Source organism: Hypanus sabinus, chromosome 8 (genome assembly GCF_030144855.1).
Source record: "Hypanus sabinus isolate sHypSab1 chromosome 8, sHypSab1.hap1, whole genome shotgun sequence".
NCBI classification, from domain to species: Eukaryota; Metazoa; Chordata; class Chondrichthyes; order Myliobatiformes; family Dasyatidae; genus Hypanus; species Hypanus sabinus.
The window spans coordinates 117,407,126-117,418,830 of NC_082713.1; the positions used below are offsets into that span (position 1 = coordinate 117,407,126).

The window sequence follows — 11,705 nt, forward strand, 5'->3', positions numbered from 1 at the left end:
AAAATAACATGTTTAAAAATTCCGACTTCAGAACAAGGTGGTGACCAGGACTATGCTATTCTCCTTGTGCACAGTAAAATAAAGTACGATTGAGGAATGAGTGAGAGCTTTCAGAGTCTAGTTAACTGATGACAACATTATAAACCTCTGCTTTAAAGAGAGTTACTAACCTTCGTTTTGTGTGTCAAGGCTTGGCACTGAACTACATTTGCCAATCACCGTCTCTGCCTTCACCGGGTGACTGTCCTTCTGGGAGTGGTGGTCAACCAGCAAGAAAGCACTGCCACCTTTAATCCAGGGACACCTTATTTAACTGCAATTCCTCCACTGGCTTGAGATCAAATATATGCCTCCTTTATTCCTTGGAGTGTAGAGTCCGAGGGGTAACCTTATAGAAGTGTATCAAACCATGAGGATCATAGATAGGGTGAAGGCACAGTCTGTTACCAAGTGAAACAACATTAAACGCCAGAGGGCATAGGTTTATGATGAGAGGTGAAAGATTTATTGAGGGAGCTTCTTCCCACAAAAGGGTAGCAAATATATTGCGAGAGAAAGTTGCAGGGGAGGTATAACAACAACATGCAAAAGATATTTGGATAAGTACATGAATGGGAGGGATTTAGAGGGATATGGGCCAAACACAAATGGAACTAGCTTAGTTGGCACCATGGTCAGCACGGATGAGTTGGGCTGAAGGGCCTGTTTCTCAGCTGTATGACTGACTAAACAGCTCAACATATGCTAGGCTTAAATCAAGTTCTTAAAGCCTTAACTGTATTAAACCTACAGAGCTATTTTGTAATTCTAATCATGTCAATACCCTCTTTATTCCTGTCTCCAACCAACTCCACCACACAACCACCCTTCTCCAATGCAGAAAAGGATCTATAACATGCATAAATTCTAACGGACAGGAACAGTGCTAAGTGAACATTTTTTGAGAATTTATATTCTCCCTTTGCCAATACACCCATTGTGTCCTCTAATGAAATTGGATGGAATCACTGGTTTCTGAACCAGCATGATAACTTCACTCACCTCAACACGGAACTGATTCCACAACCAAATCTTCTGTGATAGCTTAGTTGCAATAGAACAGAGAACAGAACAGCAGTAGACAGGCCATTCGGCCTAAAATTTTGTGCAGATCCTGATGCCAATTTGTATTAAATGTCCTCTTCCTGTGTATCACTCATATCCCTCCATTCCCTTTGTATTCACGCGTCTATCTAAAAGCCTCTTACATCTACCAACCTACTTGCTATCAGGCACCTACCACTCTCCATGTAAAAAACCTTACCCCTCACATCACCTTTAAGCATCCCCCTCTAACCTTAAGAGCATATCTTCCCTCTGGTGTTTGACATTTCTATGCTGAGGAAAAAAGTTCTGAGTTTCTATATTAATAGTTCATACAAAAATGCAAAGGAATAATATTAGATTTTTAAATCAGTGACTTGTGAACATCATTTATCAGGAAAAGTTAGTTCCATGTTTGATTTGTTGGCTTGTGATTGGTTTAAAGGTACATACATTTGTCCAGGTACATTGAAACCTATCGAGTATTGAAAGGCCTAGATAGAGAGGACATTGTGGATGTTTCCTGTAGTGGGTGAGTCTAGGACCAGACAACACAGCCTCAGAATACAAGGACATCCCTTTAAAATGGAGATGAGAAGGAATTTCTTTAGCCAGAGGGTGGTGAACCTGTGGAATTCTTAGCTGCAGATGGCTATGGAGGCCAAGTCATTGGGTATAGTTAAAGCAGGGACTGATAGGTTTTTAATCAGTAAGGGCATTAAAAGTTAAGAGAAGAATGGAAAAGAATGGGGTTGAGATGGATAAATCAACCACAATGGAATGACAGAATTCACTTCTTGGACCAAATTGCCCAATTCTTTTCCTATGTCCATAAGATATCCCCTTATTCTTCCAAACTCCAGAGTACAGGCTCAGAGTCATCAAACACTCCTCAGATGTTAAGCTTTTCATTTCTGGAATCATTTTAGGGAACCTCCACTGGACCCCCTCCAATGTCAGCACATCTCTTCTTAAGGGCCCAGAATTGCTCACGGTACTCCAAATGTGGTCTGACCAATGCCTTATAAAGCTTCAGCTTATATTGTATGTCTCATGCAGTGATGTTTATGTTATTGGAGCAGTAATCCATAGATCTGACTGAATGATTTGAACAGAAATGTTCAACTGTGGCATTTAAATTTAGTTAAATAGAAATTAAAATAATATCAATCAAACCACTGGATAACCACTATCTAGTTCACTGTTGTCTTTTAGGGGGTAAAAACCCATCATCTTACCTGCCACAACGAAATGGTGGACTCTTAACTGCTGGATGCCAGAGGCTAGTACCCAATTCAAGGAGAGTAAATAAGAACGGTGGTAAATCCCACATCCTTGTAGATGAATAAAGTACCTGTTCTGTAATATCTGTCAATCCCAAGAGCGGCATAAATCTGCATGGAAGATGCAAAACCTAGATGCTATAATATAATGTTTCCAGACTACACTGAGATAAAGTCATGAACAGTATTATCTTTTAGCATTCCGGTTTTATATAATATGCTCAAGAGACCTAGAAAAAAATACCATGCAACCAGACTGTCCATGCATTTCAATGCTTAATTGAATGCCATCTCATGTGAATTGAATCTGCACTACTTTCTTATTAAGAATCCTACTAAATTACAGCATTAAGATAAATCCAACCCACCCAGAGCAGTGTAAAATAAGCATCAGATAATTACCCTAAAAATCTGTGGACGACTTAGTGGTATGCTATGATTATGAAGGACAAAATCACGTTACATAACTTTACTATCTTTTTATAGTATGCAAAATTCTTTTACACAATACTGCTGCATTCATGTGGTAATAACTGCACTTCATAAAGCAGAAAGGCCATAGTATAAAACGATATGGCTGAACATTCCTTCATTTGTGAACAAAACAAATTCCCAGTACGGATATTAAACATAACTAAATAACAACTGTATATTCCCTTTATAGTTGAAAGCAGTTTAACAACTCATGGAATGCTTAAGAGCCCATAATAAAAATAACTGATGAAAAACCTCATCTCTTTTTCTGCCTCTACAGATGCTGCCCGGTCTGCTGAGTATTACCTGCTATTTCTTTCCTGTTTTAAGTTTCCAGGATTTGCAGCATTCTGCTTTTGAAAATAACTTCCATTGAACTTGATCATAAATTGTGAGAGCTATATACATGACTTGGAAATAACCTGGCAGCTCCACAATCTTACACATTTAGAGTCTATAGCTGGACAATGGCTAAAATCTAAGTTTCTATCTTGGAGATGAGATAACACTCAATTCATTTAACACAATCAAGCTAATCCTCTAACTTAACTCCCCTTTGCCATCCAATACCCAAATTCCCTGTTTTGATCACAGCTTGCTGGGTTTCTGTATTTCAAAAACCTGCCCTCTGAAAAGCCCCCTGAGTTACTCCATTAAAGGGCAATAAAACCCAAAAAATGTCACAATCCTCTGAATGAAGGAATTTCACACAATCCCTTTATCTTGCGATGATGACCTCTATTTCTAAACTCACCAACCAGGGAAAACAGCCTTTTGACATTTGCTATGAATCATATAAAATTCTTAGATGCCCTGACAATGAGATCACTGCTTGTTCTTCTAAACCAGAGAATATAAACCCTTTCTTTCTATGCACTGTCACAGAATAAAGAGGCTATTAACTTTAATCCGCCTCTGCTCCAAGTCCTCTGGCTCCATTTTAACAAAACCCATACATTCAAAAACATCAGGCACTAAATTAAAACATCATAAATTAGGAGAATCAAAGGCAGCAATAATTTACAATTACATATCTTGTATCACTGGCCGTTCCAGGATATATAAACAATAGGTTATAAATAATGAAAAAATGTCCGCATCACGCTGTCCAATAATGAAATTCATTAAATCTTCTTCCTGGAGAATACTGATTGAATGTTCCATGTTGATTCATTCTGCTGAGTTTATAGTTTAAGACACTCCAGCATCTAATAAGCTATTCAGATATTTGCAATGGACAGAGATTTTGCTTTCCATTTTTCACTCCTGTATGCTAGATTACAGCGTAGTGTTTTTCGAACCTATATGGGATCAAAAATTAAAAATAATGTTATTTCAAAAGAAATGAACAGAAGAAACTGTTATCACAAGTGATTGATTCTAATTATATAGCACACAGAGCATTACAACACAGGAACAGGCCCTTTATGCCGAATCAATTAAATTAGTAACAAATGGCCAACTAAACTAATCCCTTCTCCTTACACAATGTCCCTACCCTTGCATTTCTGTCACATTCACGGGCTAACTAGAAGTCTCTTAAAAGTCTCTAATTTAACTGCCTCTACCACAACCCCAGGCAGCATATTCCAGGCACCCACCCTCAGTGTGAATACTTGCTCCTCATCCTCTTTGAACCTACCCCCTCCCACATTAAATGCATGCCCTCTGCTATTAGGCATTTCAACCCTGGGAAAAAGATACTGTCTACTCTATGCCTCTCAATCTTATAAACCCCATAATAGATCTCCCCTCAGCCTCTGCCAGTCCAGAGAAAACAACTCAAGTTTGTCCAACCTCTTGTTTTAGCACATGCCCCCTAATCCAGACAGCATCTTGATAAACATCTTCAACACCCTCACCCTTCCTTGACATCTGACCAGAATTATATGCAATACTCCTAATGCGGCCTAATTAAAGTTTTATAAAGCGGCAACATAACTTACTCAGTTTTGAACTCAGTGCCTCAACTGATAAAGGCCAGCATGTTATACACCTTCCGAACCACCCAATCAACCTGTGTAGCCGCTTTCAGGGTGCTATGAACTTGGGCCACAAGATCCCTCTGCTCAAAAACACTGTTAAAGTTTTGCCCTTAACAATGTACTGTCTCTACATTTGAAAGAAAATATGAATAGAGGAAAAAAAAACTCCTATGAGTTACCAAAATGATTGAATAATGATTGATAATTTTATGTTAAAATTATCGGATGCTGACAAAATGTATGTGGGCAGGTGCAATTCAACCCAATGGCCAAAGGTGACATCTTCATACATCTCCTAATGATCACATTGCAATGAACTGCCTGAAATTAGAACTTCACAAATTGACACAAAGCAAATTTAAAAAAATGACAGTTAAATGTACATTACAGTGCATTTACTGAATTTATAAGTTAGCATATTTGCTTCAAGAATGGTGAAATAGTTATTGAGCAGTCTGATGGAATCAGAATAATGATACTATTTATTACATTATTCTTCCATGTTCCACTTCTGTCCCATCAGATTCCTCCTCCTTCAGCCCTTTATCTGCTCCACCTATTATCTCACCTTTTTTTTTCCTGGTTTCTGCATCCCCTTCCTACTCATCCACCTTCCCCCTCACCTGGCTTCACATGTCACTCTTCAACTTTGTTATTCTGGCTTCTGCCCCCTTTCTTTTTTATCCTATTGAAGGGTCTCAGCCTAAATCGTCGACTGTTTATCCCCCTCCATAGATGTCGTCTTGCTTGCCGAGTTTCTCCAGCATTTTGTGCTGCTCACAGAATCTCACTTTTGTGGAGGAGGCTTTTTGACCAGTGCAGGATCTACCCACAAACTAGTAAATGTTGTCCTATACAATTCTCTTTTGAAAGTTCGCACTGATTCTGCTCTCACTGCATTCCAAGCCATTGCAGCTGAACATGTGTAAAAAAAAATACACTCAGTGGCCACTTTATTAGGTGAACCTGTACATCTGTGCATTAGTGCAAATACCTAATCAATCATGTGACAGCAACTCAATGCATAAAAGCATGCAGACATGGTTAAGAAGTTCAGTTTGTTGTTCAGACCAAACATCAGAATGGGGAAGAAATGTGATCTGAGTGACTTTGACTGTGGAATGTTTGTTGGCGCCAAATGAGGTAGTTTGTCCATCTCAGAAACTGCTGAGCTCCTGTGGTTTTCACACACAGCAGTACCTAGAGTTTACAGAGAATGGGGCAAAAAACAAAAAAAAATCCAGAGAGCAGCAGTTCTGTCGGCAAAAATGCCTTGTTAATGAGAGAGGAGAGAGGAAAATGGCCAGATTTGTTCCAGCTGACGGGAAGGCGACAGTAATTCAAATAACTACATGTTACAATATAGAAAACCCACAGCACAATACAGGCCCTTCAGCCCACAATGCTGTGCCAAATATGTACTTACTTTAGAAATTACATAGGGTTACCCACAGCCCTCTATTTCTAAGCTCCATGTACCTATCCAGGAGTCTCTTAAAAGACCCTATTGTATCCCCCTCCACCACCATCGTCGGCAGCCCATTCCATGCACTCACCACTCTCTGCATAAAAAACTTACCCCTGACAGCTCCTCTGTACTAACTTCCAAGCACCTTAAAACTGTGTCCTTTCATGTTATCCATTTCAGCCCTGGGAAAAAGCCTCTGACTATCCACATGATAAATGCCTCTCATCTTCTTATACACCTCTATCAGGTCACCTCTCATCATCCATCACTCCAAGGAGAAAAGGTTGAGTTCACACCCTATTCTTATAGGGCATGCTCCCCAATCCAGGCAACGTCCTTGTAAATCTCCTCTGCACATTTTGTATGGCTTCCACATCCTTCCTGTAGTGAGGCGACCAGAACTGAGCACAGTACTCCAAGTGGGGTCTGATCATAACATGTTGAACCTTGAAGTAGATGGGCTATAGCAGCAGAAGACCACCTCCTGTACATATTAAGATGAGTGTAGTTCCCCATCCCCACTTCCATTATTAATAATCTTACATTCGGTTACAGGCTCACTTGCCAATGGAAATTATTTATAATTGTTCACTGCACAAATGTGTCAAATCTGGAATGTTTAATCTCTCCATAATGTTCTCTGCTGTAACAACAGAACAGATGATTGAGTTCAAGAGGTGTGAGGTAATGTTCCAACTCTACAAAACTCTGGTTAGACCACAGTAGAATGTTATGTTCAGTTTTGGTTGCCTCATTATAGGAAGGATGTGGAAACTTTACAGAGTGTACAGAAGAGATATTGCTGCTATGATTTACTATTTCTTAACCATTTTTACTACTTAAATAAGCACGTGCACTACTTATTTAATATATACACACACTATTTCTTATTATAAATTATAGTGTTTCGTATATATTGCACTGTACTGCTGCCACAAAATAAATTTCATGACATTTCAGTGATATTAAACCTGATTCTGATTCTCAGATTTAGCAGGACATTGCCTGGACTAGAGGGCATGCCTTATGACGATAGTCTAAATGAGCTAGGGCTTTTTCCTTTGGCATGAAGGAGGATGACAGATAACTTGATTGAGGTGTACAAGATGATTGATAGGGTGTATAATCAGAAACCACTGCAGGAAAACAATGGCTAATATGAGTGGACATAACTTTATGGTGAATGGAGGGATGTAGGAGGCAAGTAGTTTACTCAGAATGGAAGGTGCACGGAATGTCCCCCCAATGGGGTGGTGGTAGAGGCAGATACATTAGGGGCATTTAAGAATATTTTAGATAGGCACATGGACAAAAACAAAAGGAGGGGTGTGTGGGAGGGAAGGATTAGATTGATCTTTGCATAGGTTGGTACAACATCATGAGCCAAGTGGCCTGTACCGTGTGGAATTCTCTATGTTCTATGCAACACTGCAGGCTCTCCGGTCTATTAACTGAAGTCTATTATCTCTGTCAACACTCCATCTTCAGACTCCTGGCCAAGTGTGGATGCAGAGCTGGACACACTATTTCAGAGGAGCTCCAGCCTGTATGGTAAACCTCCACACTGGTCTCAGTGAACTAACTATCTCAGACAGCCAACTGGAGATCATACATGCCTTCTTTTAAAAAAAAGACCAAGAATAAATTTACAAGGATGTTGCCTGGACTTGAGGACATGAGTTATAGGGAAAGGTTGAGCAGACTAGGACATTTTTCCCTAAAGCGCAGGAGAAAGAGGGGAGATTTAATAGGGATATACAAAACTGTGAGAGGTATATGGTGAGACTAAAACTAGTGGTTATGGGTTAATGGTGAAATATTTACGGGAAACCTGAGAAGGAACTACTTAATTAGCGGGTAGTGCAAACAGAATTAGTGGATGCGGGTTGGATTGCAAAACTGGAAGACAAGTTTGGATAAGTACATGAATGGGATTGGTACGGGGGCTTTTGTTCTGGTCAATGTCACCAGGCAGAATAACAGAACAGCATGGACCAGACAGGCTGAGTGGTCTGATTCAATGCTCAATACCGCTGAATACATTGTTTGACACAAGCATAATGGACATTATGCATCTGCACACTTTTTGGAGTACAGATATAAAACACCTCACAAGGAATATATTAGATAACCACCAAAATAGTGGAGCACTTGGTCTAGAGAAAGATACTTTACAATAGACACACAAGGAAACAAACAGTAAAGACTGAACTCAGAATATGTTACACATTAAAAATAAATTGTTTGTAATGAATGAACTCAAATGTTTCACTTTTATAATGTGCATTTGATTAAGATTAACCCAGAATCATGTATAAGCAATGATTCTAGCTTCCCTTCCCTTCTTTTTAAGGTCAGGTGTATTGTCATATAACTGTACATATGTACACAGCTAAAGGAAACAACGTTCCTCAGGGACCAAAGTGCAAAACACAGTGACATACATCACATTCAGCTCATAAAATATTAACAGGTAAAAAGTATCCTGTAGATGTACCAAGTTGATATAAAGTGCATGTATGACATATACAAAGAATACTGCTTCTTGTCCTGTCATAAATAACGTGCATTGGGTGACAGTAAGGTGTATAGGCGTCTCACAGCCTAGGGGATGAAGCTGTTAACAGTCTCGGTTCTTATCCTGCAGTACCTTCTCCCTGACGAAAGGAGGTCCTGAGGAAAGGTTTCAGCCCAAAATTGCAGCTCTTTATTCCTCTCCATGAATGCTGCCCTACCTGCTGAGTTCCTTCAGCATTGCATGTGTTATTCTGGATTTACAGCATCTGCAGAACCTCGTGCTTAAGCAATTATTTAAATGCCCATAAACCCAGGTCTTGAATTTTACAACACTTTTAAGTGTGTGTGTACCTCACTTCACTCAGTAAAAGTGTCTCCAAATCCACTCATCACAAGAACTGTCTAAAACAACCCAAACCTGAAGAGAAATGGACGGAATCAGTCCCACTTTATACCTGACAACACGTTATAACTTTTCATTGACACTGTATATCTATGGCCATTTTACTAGGTACATCTATACAAATATCTGATCAGTTCATCCTGCACTAGCAACTCAATGTGTAAAAGCATGCAGGCATGGTCAAGAGGTTCAGACAAAGCATCGGAATGGGGAAGAAATGTAATCCATGTGACTTTTCATGGTCAAAGCTTGCTGCTGCCAGAGTATCTAAGAAACTGCTGATGTCCTGAAATTTTCATGCACGAGTCACTTGAGTTTACAGAGAATGGTTAAAAAAAAATCCTGTGTGCAGCAGTTGTGAGGGGTGAAAGCACCCTGTTAATGAGAGGTCAGAGGACGATGACCAGACTGGTTCAAGCTGACAGAAACAGTAACACTGCAACAGTGGAGTGCAGAAGAGCATTGCTGAACTCACATGTCCAATCTTGAAGTGGATGGGCGACAGCAGCAGAAGCCCACGAGCGTCTAAAGTGGCCTCACTGAGTACAGAATGTATCTAATAAAGTGGCAATTGAGTATGTATTATTTAATATTGATATATACATAATATTATATATTATGTAAGTGTATATATTATATACACATTATATATACTATACATAAAGATAATGTATCTATATTAACATTAGAATCAGTGAAAAGTTACAACACGTACTACTGTTTTAAGTTTAATAAAATAATCCGTAGCTAAAGTTCTTGGTAATTTCATTTCAGTACACTCTCCGTCAGTAATTTAACCCTTGGACGGCTGATATTCTAAACCGAGTACAGATGTCAGAACAATGGGATTGGGGGAAGAGTTGCCTCTTGGATTAGTTCAGAAGGAGGGGAGGAGAGGGGTGCCTCACCTCTGCAGGGCCGGGGTGAGAGGCATCACGCCGCGTTGTGGATGCCCACGCCGATGCCCCGTTGAGCCAGCTTCTGTCGGCTGGACTGCACGGCTTCCATGGCCCGCCGGTTCTGGTACTGCACCATGCCCAGGGTGATAAGGGCGTTCCAGCCCGCGTCCTGCGGGCACCGAAAGTCTAGCTCCCTCCGGTCGGCCATCACTACTGTGAAGTACACGTACTTGCCCTTCCTCTCCACGCAGTCCACCGTCTTCATGTCGCCGAAGCGGAGCTGCTTGGCCCCGCTGCCGCTGACGCCGCTCTGGTGCCGGGACACCTCCAGGTATTGCCGGGGACGGAGCAGCAGAAGCCCCTCCTCGGTTAGGACACAATGCTTCTTCTTCCAGAGCTGGAGCAGACCCTCACTCCTCTTTTGTAGTACGCCTTCCTTCATCACCTCGCCGCTGCCCTCCAGCATGCTGGCCACCCGGTCTGAGAAGGGGAACGCACTGGGCTCCGTCTGCTGCAGGGATCCCCTCTTCTGCCTCTGCCGCTCTCTGCGGCACCCTCGCTCCTCGCTCCCGCTCCCTGCCCGGACCACGCTCCCTGTCCGGCGCTCTCTGCTCCCGCCCGCCGACAGCAGCGGGAACTGCAGCCGACCCATAGCTTTCCACACGTGTGCACTCAGCGCTCGCTGAAACAAAAGGCGTAGAGGTGCTTAGCAATGGTTACTGGAAATTGCTCCGTTATTGTCACATGTAGCGAGGTACAGTGTAAAGCTCCTCTTACATTCTGTTCATACAAATCAAACCATTACACAATGCACTGATAAACACGAGACAGTCTGCAGATGCTGGAAATCAAAAGCTACACACGCAAAATGCTGGAGGAACTCAGCAGGTCAAGTAGCATCCATAGAAATGAATAAACAATCACCGTTCAAACCAAGACCCTTCCTCTCGACCAACAAAAAAAGGGGAGGGGGGAAGAAATGGACGATGCCAGAATAGAAAGGGTGTGTGCTGGGGGGGGGGGGGAAAGGACGGTAGCTCGAAGGTGATAGGTGAAGTTAAGTGGGAGGGGAAGGTCAAAGGCTGGAGAAGAAGGAATCTGATAGGAGAGAGTGGACTTGAGGAGAAAGGGAGGAGACCGAGGGGGAAGTGATGGGCAGGTGAGAAGACGTGAAAAGTCAAGAGTGGGGAGTAGAGGAAGTTTGGAGTGGGGAGAAATTTTATGGGAAGGAGAAACTCGATATTTGTTCCATCAGGGTAGAGGCTACCTAAATGGAATATAAGGTGTTACTCCTCCACAATGAGAGTGGCCTCATCTTGGCACAAGAGGAGGCCATGGACCAACAGGTTAACCTGCAGGTTGAGTTGATGCTGAAGAAGATGAATGCAATGTTGGCATTCATTTCTAGAGGTATAGGATATAAGAAGCACAATGTGATGTTGAGGTTCTCTAAGGCACTTGTAAGATCACATGTGGAGTATTGTGTGCAGTTTTTGGCTCTTCATTTTAGAAAGGATATACTGACATTGGAGAGGGTTCAGAGAAGATTCACGAGAATGATTCTAGGAATGAGAGGGTTACCATATGAGGAAT

The 11,705-nt window shown here is 41.4% G+C and overlaps 1 protein-coding gene across 1 annotated transcript; it reads right to left on the minus strand.

The window, feature by feature from the left end:
• Nucleotides 1-2,155: 2,155 nt before the first annotated feature.
• Nucleotides 2,156-10,722, minus strand: phlda1 (pleckstrin homology-like domain, family A, member 1). The gene is made up of 2 exons (XM_059976552.1): nt 10,122-10,722; nt 2,156-4,141 (listed from the first exon to the last, which is right to left on the minus strand). Exon 1 carries the CDS (start codon nt 10,576-10,578, stop codon nt 10,147-10,149), a length of 432 nt encoding a protein of 143 aa, XP_059832535.1. The 5' UTR covers nt 10,579-10,722; the 3' UTR covers nt 2,156-4,141; nt 10,122-10,146.
• Between the last annotated feature and the right edge of the window lie 983 nt (nt 10,723-11,705).

Bases quoted from the DNA above. Each gene is read 5' to 3' on its own strand.
- phlda1 (XM_059976552.1), bottom strand. From the start codon at position 10,578: ATGCTGGAGGGCAGCGGCGAGGTGATGAAGGAAGGCGTACTACAAAAG.